The sequence below is a fragment of the Mobula hypostoma genome, chromosome 4 (assembly GCF_963921235.1).
Source record: "Mobula hypostoma chromosome 4, sMobHyp1.1, whole genome shotgun sequence".
Classification (NCBI taxonomy): domain Eukaryota; kingdom Metazoa; phylum Chordata; class Chondrichthyes; order Myliobatiformes; family Myliobatidae; genus Mobula; species Mobula hypostoma.
The window spans coordinates 169,230,308-169,248,517 of record NC_086100.1 but is presented as its reverse complement, the minus strand read 5'-3'; the positions used below and the strand labels follow the sequence as shown (position 1 = coordinate 169,248,517).

Genomic DNA, 18,210 nt, shown 5'->3' with positions numbered 1-18,210 from the left:
TGTTACTGTTATTTTAGGTTTTATGTGTTATTTGGCATGATTTGCTAGGTTATTTTTGGGTCTGCGAACGCTCACAACATTTCCCCATATAAATAAATGGTAATTGTTTCTTCGCTTTACGACATTTCGGCTTATGAACCGTTTCATAGGAACGCTGTACCTTCGGATGGCAGGGGAAACCTGTACTGTTCAATGCACTTGTTAGATATTGATGCGCTTTTGCATCCATTAGATGAAGTGATGTGCTTCTCTGGTTGACTTTTAAGCTTTGTGTCTGACTTTTGATTGAAACATGAAATGGACTTATTTCCTTGATGTTACGTGAGCTCTGTTGGCAGGGAGTACCTCCTATAGGTTTCCATGCCTGTCTAAAGTGTGTGATTTTTTTCATCTCTAACAATTGAGAATGTGTGTTCAGTTCCATAAAGCTTGTCAGAAAATTGTAGTCCATAGGAAATTAAAGCAACATTGATTTGCAGACCCAAGTGTTTTTTTAAAAATTCCTATCTAAATCAAGATTTGTGTTTCTCTATTATTCGCAAATGAACGTAGCTGGTCAATTTTTTAACTATTGGTTTAAGTGATAATACATCAATTCCCTGATATTCACTCACTTTTTATGATTCAAAAATCCAAGAGGTCTCCTGAAGAAGATCCTAGCAAATGCCCTCTGAGAAATACTGAATTCATATTGCAGTGTTAGATCAAGAGAAGGGCTGTATATCAGAGTGCCCATTTTAAAATTGCAGAAGTCCTAATATGCTTCACAAGTGTTACCAAATTGCATTTAACATGCAACAATTTGAGGTGGCATTAGAATCAGAATTTCCACTTCTGATCCCTTTGTTCCCTTGACTTCCCCATCAATTCCACAATCAATTCCTTGGTCTTACTGATGTAGGGTGCAAGATTGTCACTACAAAACCACTCAACCAGCTGATCTAACTTGATCTTGTACACCAACTCATTACGATTTGAAATTCTGCCAACAATAGTTGTGTTGTCATCAAATTTGTAGATGCTGTTTGAGCTATGCCTAGCAACACAATTGTGGGTATATTGAGAATAGAGCATTGGGCTAAGCGTGTATCCTTGAGGTGTGTCATTGTTGATTGCCAGCAAGGAGGAGATGTTATTTCTAATCCGCACAGACTATGCTTTCCTGGTAAGGAAGTTAAGGATCCATTTGCAGAGGGAGGTAGAGAACCAGGGTTTGGAACTTGTTGATTAGGATTGAGTGTTTGATTGTGTTGAACGCTGAGTTGTAGTCAATAAACCACAGCCTGATGTAGGTATTACTATTTTCCAGGTGGTCTAAGGCTGAGTAGAGAGTCAAAGAGATTGCACTAGCTATAGACTACTTATGGCGATAGGCAAATTGCAGCAGGGCCAGGTTGTTGCTTGGGTAGGAGTTGATTCTAGCCATGACCAACCTCTCCATTACGGTAGATGTGAGTGTCGCTGGACAATAGTCATTGAGATAGCTCTCTCCACTGTTCTTGGGAACTGGTGTGATTGTTGCCCTTTTGAAGCAGGAGGGAAACTCCATCTGCAGCAGTGATAGATTGAGCTTATCCTTGACCATCTTTCGCCAATTGGTTGGCACAGATTATTAATGCCCTATGAGGTACACCATTAGGGCTTGATGCCTTGCAAGTGTTTACCCTCTTGAAAGATGTTCTGACGTCGGCCCCTGAAACAGAGATCACAGATGCTGCAAGGATTTGCACATGTGTAGCTTTATTCTCCCTTTCAAAGTGTGCATAAAAAGCATTGAGCTCATCTGGGAGTGAAGCATCACAGCCATACATGCTTTGTAGGAAGTAATGGCCTGCAAGCCTTGACAGAGCTGACATGCATCTGACTCTGCCTTTAACCTTGATCAGAATTGTTTTGTGGCACTTCATTTAGCCTTCCATAGGTTATATCTGACTACTTGTATAGCTCTGGATCACCAATCTTGAATGCCACAGATCTTGCCCTCAGCAGATTATGAATCTTCTAGTTTATCCAAGCCTTTTGGTTTGGGTATGTCTGGTATGTTTTTGAGGACACACAATCATCCTCACAGGTCTTGATTAAGTTGATGGGCACAAAATGAAAGAAAAACAGGAAATACTGGAAATGCTGAGCAGGTCAGGCAGTAAAGAAAAGAACAGTTGGCATTGCATGTCAGGACACTTTGTGAAAACTGAGAACGAGGAAAACCAAATGATTTTTAGTAGCTGAGAAGGTTGGGGACAATTGAGTAGAAGCAAGGGAATATCCTGATAGAGCAAGACCAAATGGGTTAATGGCGGGGGGAGGGGGGGGGAAATAGGGTTACTTGCATACCTGTCTGCCTAATGTTTTTTGTAAATAATGAGGCTATGGGCCAACCCACAGGCCAAAGTAAATGCCGAAGATCAGGAAAAACAATCAAAATTATCTCAGGCCGAGATGGCCAGTTCTGGTACTGACGCAAAGGAAGATGAATCAGAATCAGGTATAATATTGCTGCCAAATGTCGTGAAATTTGTTAGCCTTATGGTTGCAGTACAATGAAACACATGATAAATATAGTTAAAAACCAAAATTGAGACTGAAAAAAATATTCACTCCCTTTGTAATTACTTTGCTAACTTTCCTCAGGTGTAATATACTGTATTACCTTACCAACTCACCCAATTTGTTGATGTACAAAATTGGTGGATCACCGGTTTTCAATGAATTCATAACAAATCACCCCTCTCTCCTCAGGGTCCACCAGTATGGTAGATTTTCAACAGACGAAACCAAAATGAAGACAAATGAGCATTCAAGACAAGTTTGGGAACTGATAATAGAGAAGCACTAATCTAGAGAAGGGTTCAAGACCATCTCGAAAGGCACTGAACATACCTCAGAGCTCAGTGCAGTCCATCATTTAAAAAGTGGGAAAAAAAATGAAACCACAGCCACACTACTTAGGTCAGGCCGCCCCTCTAAATAGTTGCTGGAGAAGAATGGCATGTCACTTGTAAGAGAGACTACTATGACACTGACAGTCATTCTGAGCTACAGAAGTTAGTGGCTGCAACTGCAGATGAAGTTCACGGCTCCACAATCTCTTAAGGCCTTGTACAAAAAAGGTATTTATGGAAAAATGGTAAGGGAAAAAGCTTAAACATAAAGATATATCCTTGCCCGTAAAGACTTTGCAAAAACGTCACTTAGAAGATGTTGTAAAGATTTAAAAGGTCTTGTGTTCAGATGAGACTAAAGTGGAAGTTGGTCTCAACACTAAGCAATATGTGTGGCTTGAATCTAATATTACGGGTCAGCCAGATAACACGATCCCTCTGAAAAGTATGGTGGAGGTAGCATCAAGCTTTGGGGACGGTTTTCAGCAGAAGGGACTGGAAATCTGGTCAGGATTGTTGGGAAGATGAATGCTGCTAAATACAGAGAGATCCTGGGTAAAAACCTGCTAGTCTCTGCCTGAAAGCTTAAATTGTGGAGGACGTTCACAGAATGGAGGAGGAGAAAATGGCGGCGCGACGCAACTTGCAGTGGTCACTCCGGTGAACGATCTGTTATCTGTCAAGTAGATGCCGTGCAGAAACCTGATTTGATGGAGACAGACGTGAGAGCACGGAGGAACATCTAGTGAAACTTCTGAAATGCCTGTTTCCTGGCGCTGCTACCGTGTGATCCAGAATCTCTGGAGGGGAAGGCCCTGAGTCCTCAGCTTTGCTTGTGCTCGGCGGCCGGGGCGGGGTCGAACTGCTCAGCCGAGATGGTGCTCGGTGTCGGAGGGCTGGTTGGAGGCTCAAAGTTTCCGGACGGACTCAGAGTCGGCTGCGGTCTGGTGCTTCCAATGCATCGGCAAGTTTGCGGCGCTTCCATCTGCGTGAGGTGATGGGGCTATTGGAACTTGAGACTTTTTTTACTGTGCCCATGGTCTTCTCTTTATCAAATTTGCACTGTTGTAACTATATGTTATAATTATGTGGTTTTGTCAGTTAGTCTTGGTTTGTCCTGTGTTTCTGTGATATCTTTCTGGAGGAACATTGTATCATTTTTTAATGTACGCATTTCTAAATGACAATAAATGAGGACTGAGTGACCTCATAATCTAATCTAAAAAAAAGTTCATCTTTCAGCAGGACAACTACCCAAAGCATGCTTCCAGCGCAAACGTAGAGTGGCTTCAAATGAAGAAAATTCATGGCCTTGAGTGGGCCAAAGTCCAGACATTAACCTGATCAAATATCTCTGGCAAGACCTCAAGATTGCTGTCCTCCGCCAGCCTGGCACACCTTGAGCAATTTTGGAAGGAGGAATGGGAAAATCTTGCTCCATCACATTGTGCAAGGCTAATAGAGACTTATCCAAAAAGTCCACAGGCAGTAGTAGCTGTGAAAGGTGATTCGACTAATTACTGAACAAAAGAGGATGAATATTTTTGAAGTGCTGATGTTTCAGGTTTTGAATTTTTAGTTTTTCATGCTTTACAATTTTCCCTTTTTTTTGGACTCTACTGTGGGGGGAGAAAAGGAGCATGTGATTAACAAATAAAAATTATTGGTTAAATTGATCAAAATCCCTGATTGTAATATTCACTTATGTGGATAAAGGGTTGGGGGCTTAATACTTTTAAGTGGCACTGTAGGGGTGCAGTCCTAGCCATGACGTGGGGATTTCACCTCAATTATTACAAAATGGCAGCTCAAACATCAGTGGTTCTAGCTCTTTTAATAAGTTCGCATTGGATAATTTATTAAATGCTAGCTTTTGTTTAGACGAGTGATTCTTAATCTTACTGGGATTTATCGCTCATTTGCATTAGTTTTGATCTCCTTAAACTAATTGACTTTTTACTGCACACTTGTTAATGTGGCAAGAACAGCTTGCATTTATACAGCACCTTTACTATAAATAAACGTCCCAAGGCATTCCACACCGACAGTGTCACCAATAAAAACAATTCTAGTTATTTTTAAAAACTTTGCTAGGAAAGGATGTGTTAATCTGAGGGTTGGAATAGCATCCTGCATGAAACTCTGCTGGTAATATTATTATACTGGTCAAATCTATTCATATAATTATTGAATCCTGAAGTTCACTGCTGTGTTTATTAACCAACAGGTCCTTGACAGATAGTATACCAGTGTATCTGAATTTTCATTCAATACTGCACCTCTTTCATTGAGTTTTCTGCAGGACAAATGAGAAGTTGTTCCAATCTAAGTGTTAGTACAGCATAATCATGATTGAGTAACGGTGAGCAGATGATACTTGCATATCTGCACATTCAGAGGTTCGAGCGCTATAAATTCATCCACTGATGTCTGAGAGAATAAGCTTTGAATTTTTGCACTAAAGGTCAGCTGCCAGCCTTCCCCTGCTGTGAAAGACAGCTTTTCAACAATAAAGGCCCATAATGATATCCTTAAAAAAAAATGTGAATGACTACCTATAACTGGAGAGTTGCTTTCAGCAAAGAAAGATCTTGGTGAAATTGGCTACCATCTTCGGTGGTCAGCATAGCTTTTGCCCATCTGAGGTCATTCACTCATCCTTTCCTTCACTTTTTTCCAAAGAAGAAAACAATGTAGTTTCTTTACCTTGCCCATGATTAGCTGTCAGCAGTTTGTGTAAGGTGTGCTGTTAGTTGCTTCCTGATATGCAGTGTGTGTGTGGTTTTTTTAAAGATGTACTATTAGCAATTAGGACTGAATATACAATAAATTTCACTTTAAAAGAACTTGTATTTGTACAGTTTCTTTCGCAACCAGGTACTGAAGTGCTTTGAAGTGTAGTTACTGATGTGATATGGAAATCATTTGGAAATGTAATGGCATTTGCATCTATTGCACTTTCAATGCTAAACTATTTTCTGGCCTAAAGAATTTCTAATATGGAGAACAGTTAATCCTATCATATTAGCAAGTGAGAAACTCCTGCATTTGTAAATTGGCTAGTCAAGGCTCAGTAGCCGGTAAGTAACTCCACCTGAAGTTGTAGAGCAGTAAAGAAATGGTGAGGTGCTTTCACATGTATTCAGCTCGCTTCCAATTTCTGAATGTTTTGTGATTCACCCGCCCACCCTTTGGAGCAGATATAAACAAGTTGCTCCTGAATATTATAACTGTACATTATGTAGATTAGCAGGATTAAGTGCCTTATTTACTCTTTCTGTTGATCTCTTTTAGTTTGTGGTGATATCCATGGTCAATTCTTCGATCTGATGAAGCTGTTTGAAGTTGGTGGGTCCCCCGCATCTACTCGCTACCTCTTCCTTGGTGACTACGTTGACAGAGGTTACTTCAGCATTGAAGTGAGTAGAATGGAACTTGCATATGGTGGGGTGGGAGTGGAAGAAGCTAATACCTGCTTATACCTCCATGAATCAATCTCGTTTTCATGTACTTCATTGTTCCCTCTGATCTGGGCCATTCTAATGTTCTCATAAGCATTCCTGCAATCTACCATTCTTACCCAGACTCTGCTTCTGTACCTGAGCTTGCACCAAGTCCCAGTCACTGCATTGCTCACTGATCTGCACCTTATTTTATTTAGAAATACCACACGAAGTAGGCCCTTCTGGCCCTTTGAGCTGCGCTGTCCTGGCCACCCCCGATTCAACCTTGGTCTAATCACAGGACAGTTTACAGTGACCAATTAGCCTACCAAGTGGTTTGTCTTTTCTTCAACCCAGCAGCACTTCACTTTACTTCTCTCATCCTGGTTTCAAATCTTTCCATTATCCTTTATCTTCTACTTTTTTACATTCTGAAAATTCTTTCACCAAGCTTTGGCTCATTGCTGTTAATGTCGCTTAAGGATTTGGGGTATAATTTTCTTTAGTAATTCTTCTTTGCAGCATCTTGAAGATACCGTAGGAATATTAAGAATAACTTGTTGCCAAAAATACAGTCCATAAAGCTCTTTTATTCTAAGCTATGGCACTGTTTTGTCGAAGAGTTAAGGAGGTTCTTTCCCAGTGTTTACATTTGTTTGTCATCATGTTAAAGCAATCTGTCTGGTGATTAACATGTGGAGCTTCTTGTTCATAAATGGGCTGCTACTTTCTCAACTTTACACATTGTGCATGTAAAGTGTTTCATTAGTTAGAATGCCAACTTGGGCCATCCTGAGGTCCTGAAAGCTAGATACACAAATGCTTGGTTAGTATAATGAATTGGTTCAGAGTTAAGATGCTTAATATCAAAATCATTAATATGTCAGTCCTTGGATGAATGCTTGCTGTCCCACTCTTAATGTCATCATTAAACTTGCTGGCATTGCCTGACTTATACATAACTGAGCAAAAATGTTTGTAAATGTTTCTTTTGAATAGTTGTGACATTAGGGCAGAGGAGTTTCAGCTCTATGAAGGAATTTAAGCATGACACTAGGGAGCTTAATTAAAATGCACAGTGAGATGTGAAGCATTCTGCATTAAGGTCACCCTCTCAATTGATTTGATTTGTTTCTTTGGGTATGTTACTGGAAGTGGTACTGCTGACTGCTGAACAAAAGTTGTCGGGTTGATCTCCATGGTTAATGTTGGAGGCCTTCATGTGCCCATGATCATATGGTAACTAAAATTAATCATGTCATAAATTTAGTCAACTTTAAAGCATTAAATTAATGAGATTGTACTAATTTAAGCATCAAGTTCATTAATTTATGTTTGTGTCCATGGGTCACTCTTTGCTTGTCAATATATAGCCCAGATACTTGCAAATGTACTGTTTTAATTTTTGGATTGAAACACTGAAGGATGGGGTCAAATATGTCTCCATGGAATTCTAAATATTTAAATTCTGTATTCTGGTAGAAATGTTGATCTTATGTAATTAAACCCCTTGCATCCAGGCATGTCTGGCCTGAGTTGGGTTAAGTAGCTCACACTTGTAAAGTATTGTACCTGAAGATGTACCTTTTTGTCAGACAACCATGCATTATGCAGTTAGTGGTTGAACTGAGAGCTTGAGGCAAGGGCCAATGAGCCGCTGGCTCTGTCTAAGAGTATGGTGAATAGAACCCATTTAAGACTATTAGTACAGTAAAAAGCACTCTAGGCTGAAACTATGGAAAAGTTTGGTGAACGCAGTTGTATTTCTGCAACTAAATTCTGTGGCCAACAAGTTGTGTACCTGGAAACAATTCCGGTTCACAGTAGTGTGGTCTCCAGGCATGATTGATGGTGAAGTTGCTCATTTATCTTCTTCAAAGCTGGCATTAGTGTCCCTGTATGCAGCTCATAATTATTTCTAAAAGATGCCCCAATCGGTCTTGTTTTCAAGTTTCGCTGGTGAGCCGCAGTGTCTAAGCTTGCTTGTGTTTTTTGGCTTATTTGTGACTTAGATTTTGTTTGTCTTTCAGTGTGTTTTGTACCTCTGGGCTTTGAAAATCTTGTATCCAAAAACCTTGTTTTTACTTCGTGGGAATCATGAATGCCGGCACTTGACGGAGTATTTCACCTTTAAGCAGGAATGTAAGTATGGATTGCTTCACATTTCAGTTACCTTAATACATGTACCAACTCACAGTTGAAGATCAGAATCACTTAGTATATGCTTTTATAAATTGGTTAGACCTGGGATGGGGTCATGTTTTACACTTTAGGAAGGATGTAAAGGAGGTTTAGCAAAATAGCCTTAGCAATGTGCCTCTTTGTGATGTGTGACAGAGAAAGTTAAGGAGAGATTTAATAGAGGTCAAAGTGGAGTTTATTGTCATTTACACAAGTACATCTGTGCACAGGTGCAATAGAAAAGCACCAGCAACATCACAGGTGTGTAGCATCATATAATCAACATTCACAAAAAAGCATAAATTAGACAAAAAATAAATTTTTACAAGAACAAAATTAGAACCAAAAGAAATCCATTTTAATACAAAGTAATTGAAGTGGTTCTAGTGATTAGGGACTGCGGTGGTTGGTTCAAGAACAGAATGGCTGAAAGGATGTAGTTATTCTTGAACCTGGTAGTGTGGTACTTCAGGCTTCTGATAGAACAGTACAGCACAGGAACAGGCCCTTCATTGCCCAGTGCTGAGCTAACAAAATCAGTAATCAAATGCCTAACTAAGCTAATCCATCCTGCCTGATGGTAACTGCAAGAAGATGGCTGGGTACAAATGATGATTTTTGATGGCAATTACCTTCTTAGAGGCAGTGCTTCCCCAAGGCCAGGGGTTCCCAACCTTTTTTATGCCATGGATCAATACCGTTAAGCAAGGGGTCTGTGGACCACAGGTTGGGAGCTCCTGCTCCAGATACTACTGATTATGGGCAGGAACATGTCCGTAATATTTAGGACACATCCACTACTCTGCAGCTCCTTGCATTCCTGGACATTTGAATTGCTGTACCAGGCCAATAATGCAACCAATTTTTATACTTTCAACAGTACATCTGTTGAAGTTTGCTCAAAGTCATGTAAGATTTTGATGGAATAAATCAAGGGAGAGTGTCTTCATTGGCAAGAAGGTCATTAACCCAATGAGGACAGATGAAAAAAATTGTCTAAAAATTGTTAGATTTGTTTGATGAATTCTTGAAAAAAGGAAATTTGTAATGTAAGGGAGCACAGGAGAGTGTGACTGACTGAAGAACTTGGAGGCAATATGGACATGAAGTACTGAATTGTCTTTCATAGAAAACATAGAAAATAGGTGCAGGAGTAGGCCATTCGGCCCTTCGAGCCTGCACCGCCATTCAGTATGATCATGGCTGATCATCCAACTCAGAACCCTGTACCTGCCTTCTCTCCATACCCCCGATCCCTTTAGCCACAAGGGTCATATCTAACTCCCTCTTAAATATAGCCAATGAACTGGCCTCAACTGTTTCCTGTGGCAGAAAATTCCACAGATTCACCACTCTCTGTGTGAAGAAGTTTTTCCTCATCTTGGTCCTAAAAGGCTTCCCCTTTATCCTTAAACTGTGACCCCTCATTCTGGACTTCCCCAACATCGGGAACAATCTTCCTGCATCTAGCCTGTCCAATCCCTTTAGAATTTTATACGTTTCAATAAGATCCCCCCTCAATCTTCTAAGTTCCGGCGAGTATAAGCCTAGTCGATCCAGTCTTTCATCATATGAAAGTCCTGTCATCCCAGGAATCAATCTGGTGAACCTTCTTTGTACTCCCTCTATGGCAAGAATGTCTTTCCTCAGATTAGGGGACCAAAACTGCACACAATACTTCAGGTGTGGTCTCACCAAGGCCTTGTACAACTGCAGTAGTACCTCCCTGCTCCTGTACTCGAATCCTCTTGCTATGAATGCCAGCATACCATTCACCTTTTTCACCGCCTGCTGTAACCTGCATGCCCACTTTCAATGACTGGTGTACAATGACACCCAGGTCTCGTTGCACCTCCCCTTTTCCTAATTGGCCACCATTCAGATAATAATCTGTTTTCCTGTTCTTGCCACCAAAGTGGATAACCTCACATTTATCCACATTAAATTGCATCTGCCATGAATTTGCCCACTCACCTAACCTATCCAAGTCACCCTGCATCCTCTTAGCACCCTCCTCACAGCTAACACTGCCGCCCAGCTTCGTGTCATCCACAAACTTGGAGATGCTGCATTTAATTCCCTCATCTAAGTCATTAATATATATCGTAAACAACTGGGGTCCCAGCACTGAGCCTTGCGGTACCCCACTAGTCACTGCCTGCCATTCTGAAAAGGTCCCGTTTATTCCCACTCTTTGCTTCCTGTCTGCCAACCAATTCTCTATCCACATCAATACCATACCCCCAATACCATGTGCTTTAAGTTTGCACACTAATCTCCTGTGTGGGACCTTGTCAAAAGCCTTTTGAAAATCCAAATATACCACATCCACTGGTTCTCCCCTATCCACTCTACTAGTTACATCCTCAAAAAATTCTACGGGATTTGTCAGATATGATTTTCCTTTCACAAATCCATTCTGACTTTGTCTGATGATTTCACCACTTTCCAAATGTGTTGTTATCACATCTTTGATAACTGACTTTAGCATTTTCCCCACTAGCGATGTCAGGCTAACCGGTCTATAATTCCCTAGTTTCTCTCTCCCTCTTTTAAAAAGCGGGGTTACATTAGCCACCCTCCAATCCTCAGGAACTAATCCAGAATCTAAAGAGTTTTGAAAAATTATCACTAATGCATCCACTATTTCTTGGGCTACTTCCTTAAGCACTCTGGGATGCAGACCACCTGGCCCTGGGGATTTATCTGACTTTAATCCCTTCAATTTACCTAACACCACTTCCCTACTAACATATATTTCCCTCAGTTCCTCCATCTCACTAGACCCTCTGTCCCCTACTATTTCCAGAAGATTATTTATGTCCTCCTTAGTGAAGACAGAACCAAAGTAGTTATTCAATTGGTCTGCCATGTCCTTGTTCCCCATGATCAATTCACCTGTTTCTGTCTGTAAGGGACCTACATTTGTCTTAACCAATCTTTTTCTTTTCACATATCTATAAAAGCTTTTACAGTCAGTTTTTATGTTTCCTGCCAGCTTTCTCTCATAATCTTTTTTTTCCCCTTTCCTTATTAAGCCCTTTGTCCTCCTCTGCTGGACTCTGAATTTCTCCCAATTCTCAGGTGTGCCGCTTTTTCTGGCTAATTTGTATATTTCTTCTTTGGAATTGATACTATCCCTAATTTCCCTCATCAGCCACGGGTGCACTACCTTTCCTGGTTTATTCTTTTGCCAAACTGGGATGAACAATTGTTGTAGTTCATCCACGCGATCTTTAAATGCTTGCTCAGTCTATCTTAGCTAATTCACATCTCATACCTTCAAAGTTACCCTTCTTTAAGTTCAGAACCTTTGTTTCTGAAGTAACTATGTCACTCTCCATCTTAATGACGAATTCCACCATATTATGGTCACTCTTACCCAAGGGCCTCGCATGACAAGATTGCTAACTAACCCTTCCTCATTGCTCAATACCTAGTCTAGAATGGCCTGCTCTGCAGTTTCCATAGTGCAGACACAGTTTAAAATTACAGCTTGTGGCTGAACCTTCACATAACCTCTTTTGAGCTCTCATTTTCATTATGTGATCTGCAGTTTAAAGCTATTGTGGTAACATCTGTGTTCACCTCTGTCTCAATTTGTAGAGCTGTAAGCAGCACATCTGCTTGTGTGGGCAGGTAACAAAGGGATACAAGGTGGTAGGGGCAGTGAAAAAGATTATTAAAACACAAACTAAGAACTTTATCAGGACTAGAAAATCACCTGCTTGCAAGTGTGAAGCATTCTACCTTGGGTATCTGAGGTGGATCAGAGTTGTCTCTGCTTTCCACGAACTGTCTTTTGCTCAGAGGTTTGAGAGCTTGGAAGCTGACTTTGGGCGATTTCATTAGTCAGAAAGAACGTGGTACAATGGCAGCTGTCCATTGTCTTGTTTCACTTAAAAAAAAATTCGGAATGGAATGTAGTTTGCCTGACTCCCTCCTGGAACAACCAGGCTGCTGTCAGGAGTCCTGTGGTGAGAACTTGTTCTGCTGCCAAGTTAGGTACAAGAAAGTCTTGGCAGGTCATTTCTTTGCAAACCAGAAATCTCTACTTTGCGTGAATCAACTTCATCCTGCTGCCTGGCTCATTCTGTTGCTCTCTGCAATTGAGAAAACAATCATCCCAACTCACCTATTGCCTGTTCTGTAAAACAGCATGTATATCATTCACTACAGTGTAATCACAAAGGCTTTGCAAAGCAGCATCAGCCCACAGTTATATAGCATGTGCAAGGTGGCTTGACACTGAATCAAATAATGAAATGTGGACAAAGGTTTGCCCATAGAGGTGGGTTTAACAAATGAAGAAGTGAAAAAGCTTAAGGCGAGTAAATCTAGAGTTTATAACCTCTGCTGCAGAACTCACTGGTGCCAGTAATGCACTGAAGTCATGGATGCACAAAGAGACAGAATTTACGAGGGTCATATTATGGGGGTTTACAGGGCTTGACAAAGGCTTGAAGAAAATAAAATCACGATATACTGTTACAAATGCTCATGGCTTGGATCAGCAAATATCAATAATTTAACAACCTTTACATTTCTAACTCTTTTATAGATGTTCTTGATAAATATATATTTCTCATTCTGTCCTGAGTTTTCAAGATTGTATTCATCAAAATTGGCAGGTATTTGGTGGCAAATCTTCAACATTTCCTGGTAAATTAAGATTTCCATCTGTGGCAAATATTAATTAGGGCAAATGCAGAGAAGGAATTGTGTAAACAATAAAGGTTCAATATTGAATTTCTTTCCAAAGATATGTACTCTCATGCTAAAACAATATAACTTGTTAGCAAAAGATTAATTTATTTCCCGAAGTCCCACCCATGACATCAGGGGTTTCCCCTTTGCCCTGCTTGTGTATGGGGATCTTGCAGTGTGCAAATCTGCTGTCCTGTAACATATATCATGACAGTAATAATAAGAGAAACTTGGAGCTGGAATAGGCCACTCAGCCCCTCAAGCCTGCCTGTCATGTAATATGATCATGGCTGATCTTCTGCTTGGTCATCTTCTCTCCTGTGCTGGATCCCCATAGCGTAAAATCTCATTTCAAAAATGTATCCACTTCCTTTTTAAATATCCCCATTGATCTTGCCTCTGCTACTCACTGGGTTGGAAATTCACCCTTGAAATAAATGCCAACATTGCATTTGCCGCCTTTACCACAGACTCAGCCTGCAAATTAACCTTCTGGGAGTCTTGCACGAGGACTCCTAAGTCCTTTTGCTTTTCTGTTTGAATTTTCTTCCCATTTAGATAATGGTCTGCACTTTTGTTCCTTTTACCAAAATACATTATCATACATATTCCAACACTGTATTCCATCTGCCACCTTTTTGCCCATTCTTCCAATTTTCTAAGTCCTGCTGCAATTGCATTGCTTCCTTAGCATTACCTACCCTCCACCTGTATTTATATCATCTGCAAACCTTGCCACAAAGCCATCAATTCCATTACCCAAATCATTGACAAACAGTGTGAAAGTAGCGGTCTCAATACTGACCCCCAGAGGAACACCACTAGTCACTGGTAGCCAACCAAAAAAGGCCCCCTTTATTGCCACTCACTGCCTCCTACCTGTCGGTCATTCCTGTGTATATGCAGTATCTTTCCTGTAACGCTATGTGATCTTATCTTGTTAAGCCGCCTCATATAGCATCTTAACAAATACCTTCTGAAAATCCAAGTAAATGACATCTCTCTCTTTCTCTCTTCTTTGTCCAACCTGCTTGTTACTTCCTTGAAGATCTCTAATATTTGTCAAGCAAGATTTCCCTTTACGGAAACAGTGTTGACTTTGATGTATTTTATCATTAATCTCCCAGTACCCCGAAAGCTTGCCCTTAATAATGGGTGCGGGCACTTTCCCAGCCACTGAGGTTAGGCTAACTGGCCTATAATTTCCTTTCTTTTGCCTTCCTTAAAGAGTGAAGTTACATTTGCAAATTTCTAGTCCTCTGGAACCATACCAGAATCAAGTGATTCTTGAAATATCATAACCAATGCATCTGCTATCCCTTCAGCAACCTCTTTCAGAACTCTGGAATGTAGTCCATCTGGTCCAGGTGACTTGTCCACCTTAAAACTTTTCAGTTTGCCTAGCACTTTTTCCTTTGTAATAACAATGGCACTCAATCCTGCTCCCTGCCAATCATGGACCTCTGGCACATTGCTAGTGTCTTCCACAGTGAAATCTGATGCAAAGTACTTATTAAGTTCATCCATCATTTCTTTGTCCCCATTACTACCTCACCAGCATCATTTTCCAGTGGTCCAATATCAACTCTCACCTCCCTTTTACTCTTTACATAACTGAAAAAACTTTTGGTATCCTGCTTTATATTATTGGCTAGTTTGCCCTCCTATTTATCTTCTCCCTTCTTAGATCTTTTTTAAGTTGTCTTTTATTGGATTTTTTAAACTTCCCAATCATCCAACTTCCTACTCACTTTTGCTACCAAATATACCCTTTCCTTGGCTTTAATGTAATCCTTAACTTCCCTTGTCAGCCATGGTTGCCTAGCCCTGCCATTTGAGAACTACTTCTGTGGGATATATCTGTCCTGCGCCTTATGAACTATTCCCAGAAACTTCAGCTACCTCTGCTGTGCTGTCATCCCTGCCATTATCCCCCTCCAATCCACTTGGGCAAGCTCCTCTCTCATGAATCTTTAATTTGCTTTATTCCATTGTGATACTGATAAATCTGACTTGTGCTTCTTCCTCTCAAATTGCAGTATGAACTCAATCATGTTATGATCACTGTCTCCTAAGTGTTCCTTTACCTTAAGTTCACTAATAAAATCTGGATTATTACACAACACCCAATCTAGGAGAGCCTTTCCCTGAATAGGCTGCACAGTAAAGACCATGATCTACGGTACAATGAAAACTAATCGTTCACCCAACAGTTTGACATGTCAAAGGCTCTCTGTCTTCCCCCCCCCCGCCCCAATGAAGGGAAAAAGAGGTGTCCCTTTTCACAGCAAGAAGGGAGACAAAACAAGACAACTTCCTGATTTACAATGTTAAGAGTGTCATGCCTCTTCCCCACTGAGTCCAGGAATCGGCAGCAATCTCTCCTTCAGTGTGTGTGTGTGAGAGAGAGAGCAGTTCACCTAGTACAGAGCCTCCAACAGCTAATCTGCTGTTCCAGATGTTACGTTCTCTCTTATGGTGCTTTAGTCAGCGTCACTGGCTTAGAATCAGTCGTCAACAGGGTTTTGAAACCTTGGAACCCTGAAGGCGCGCTTATTTTCTAGACCACATCCTTGGGATATTGAAAAGTGGCTGATCAATGAATGGCTAGCACAAATTGAAGAAGAGTTAACCAACTTCAAAATCCGCATCCAATCCTCCGTCATAAAAATCAAATTAAGTTCCTTTTCCCAATCCTGCTTAATCTTAGACAAAGGACGCTTATCCCATTGTAATAGTAAATTATAAATTCTTCCAATAGAACCCTTAATGAAAGGATTCATACTCATAATAGTATCTAACAGGTCATTGATTCAATTTAAAATTGTACATCGTTATCATTTGACAAAGGAGAGACTTTCTAAAATCTTTCCTAATGTTGATAGTCATTGTGATAGATGTAAAACTGAGATAGCTACACTGACACATATGTTTTGGTCTTGTTCTATATTGGAACAGTTCTGGAAGTCGGTTTTCTCAACAATTTCTAAAGCACTTAAAATTAATTTACAACCTAATAAATTAACTGTGCTTTTTGGAATAGTTCCTCAAAATATTCATGGTATTTCTGTGTCTGACCAACATGTTATTGCATTAGTTACATTGATAGCTCGGAGGGCCATTATGTTGAAGTGGAAGGATATATCAGCTCCCACTTTGTCACAATGGTTCTCTCAAGTGATGCTATGTCTTAGTTCGGAGAAAATTAGAAGTCGAACCTTTGAACCTTTATTTGATTTTGAGAAAAGATGGGGCTCATTTGCTCGTTATTATCATTTGAGTTAATTGATATAATTTTTCCACAATCTAATTGTAAATTTTTTTAGTATATTTTCTTGCTGGCGGTTTGATGTTTATTTTTAGAAGCTTTTTGTATGACGCATGGCTCCGGGATTGTACACCTAATGGGTTCTCTTTTTTTTTCTCACTTTTCTGCTCAGTAGGTTTTTGTTATCACAAAATTTTGTTTTCAATCTTTAAGATGATGGTTTTTTTTGAGGCATTGTAAGTGTTGTTACTTCGATGTACTCATGTTATTTTTCCTATATATACAATAAAAAGATTTGAAAAGAAAGAAAAGCAGCCGATCATGAGCCCCCGGGAGCAGGTCCAACCACTGCAAGATACAGAAGTCTGAGTGTAACTGCAGGTCAGGGTCTTCAACAGAACCCCATCCAATCTGAAAAGGATAGACATCAAAGGTAGAAATTAAGCGGTTTTTGTAGGTGAACACAAAGGAGTCAGCATTGAGAGCCATCACTTGCTAATCTTACACTTAAAGAAAGCATCAATAGCTTTTTGATAAATTAAGCAGTTTTGAAGCCTGATATTAACCTCCTCTCTTTAACTTATCAGAAATATCAAATGAATGTCCACCTAATATTTTCTGTCATTCCCTACTTATAGCTTAATGGTGAGCTGACAAAAATTTTTCTGGTGTTGAAGTAGCCCATTTAATCATGCTTGTGGAATTTCTGTCAGCCACTTTGCGAGATAGAGTTCCAAGGCTTCCCATTTTGGCTAAACTTGTTCCTCCTGAATGCATTATTGTATTTATTAGTCACTATCTAGTTTTAGTCTTCTTGTACTCTTATATCTATTTACTCTCTCAACTCCTCCTGTAATTTTAAAGAACCCTCTCACATCATACTTGATGTGCTTCCTTTTTTGTGTAAGGAAAGCCATCAGCCTGCTGAGCCTTGTTCTTGAGCACAACTACTTGGATAAGATATCAAGCAAATCATTTCTTTCTGTATTTCTCCATTGCCTCTGTATCCATTTTACGGTATAGAGAGCTGAGCTATGCAGCAACCTCCATTATAGCAGTATTAGTTATAAACACATGAAATGCATTGTCACAGACAATTATTGAAGCAAGAGGCATTAAATTTTTAAGGGAAGAAGAGATAACCATTCTCGGAAATTGCAACGGTTTTGGAGTACAGGCCAGTGGTGTTATTTATAGGCTTCACGTTTGATAAAGACATGGCCAAGTCTGATTTACTATTGCTGCAGGGGTAATAGCTGTTCATTTGCATTTTGGTGTAAATCTCTTGTCTAACATTTTGTTTCTCTGCTCTAGGTAAAATTAAATACTCAGAACGAATATATGATGCCTGTATGGATGCTTTTGATTGCTTGCCATTGGCTGCATTAATGAACCAGCAGTTTCTGTGTGTACATGGTGGGCTCTCTCCTGAGGTTAATACCTTAGAAGACATCAAGAAAGTAAGTACATTTATTAATTCACCCTCTAAGAGAGCATTTATGCTCTGCAAGCTCAAGCCCATCACTCCTGTTGGAGCATAGCCCACTCTCAGCAGCTCACCAGAGTCCTCTAACTTGGCCAGTCTTACAAGTTATCCCAGGTGTAATCCATCTTAGTCTTCTACTCCCAGGGATGAGGCCTTTGGAGCTTCTGTTGGCATTTCTGTAGTACTCCATTTTTATGGGATAGGGTTGCTGGCCCCTTACCCAATCCTTCTCCTTTTGCAGCC

General features: G+C 40.2%; 1 protein-coding gene across 4 annotated transcripts in view; it reads left to right on the top strand.

Moving 5' to 3' along the window:
* LOC134345770 (protein phosphatase 3 catalytic subunit alpha) overlaps nucleotides 1–18,210 on the top strand; it is a 285,040-nt gene that overhangs the window by 169,155 nt on the left and 97,675 nt on the right. For all 4 annotated transcript variants that reach the window (XM_063046959.1, XM_063046957.1, XM_063046960.1 and 1 more), the window contains exons 3-5: nucleotides 6,177–6,301; nucleotides 8,356–8,467; nucleotides 17,796–17,941. In XM_063046959.1, the coding sequence (XP_062903029.1) occupies nucleotides 6,177–6,301; nucleotides 8,356–8,467; nucleotides 17,796–17,941 (383 nt within the window). The remainder of the gene's footprint in view (nucleotides 1–6,176; nucleotides 6,302–8,355; nucleotides 8,468–17,795; nucleotides 17,942–18,210) is intronic.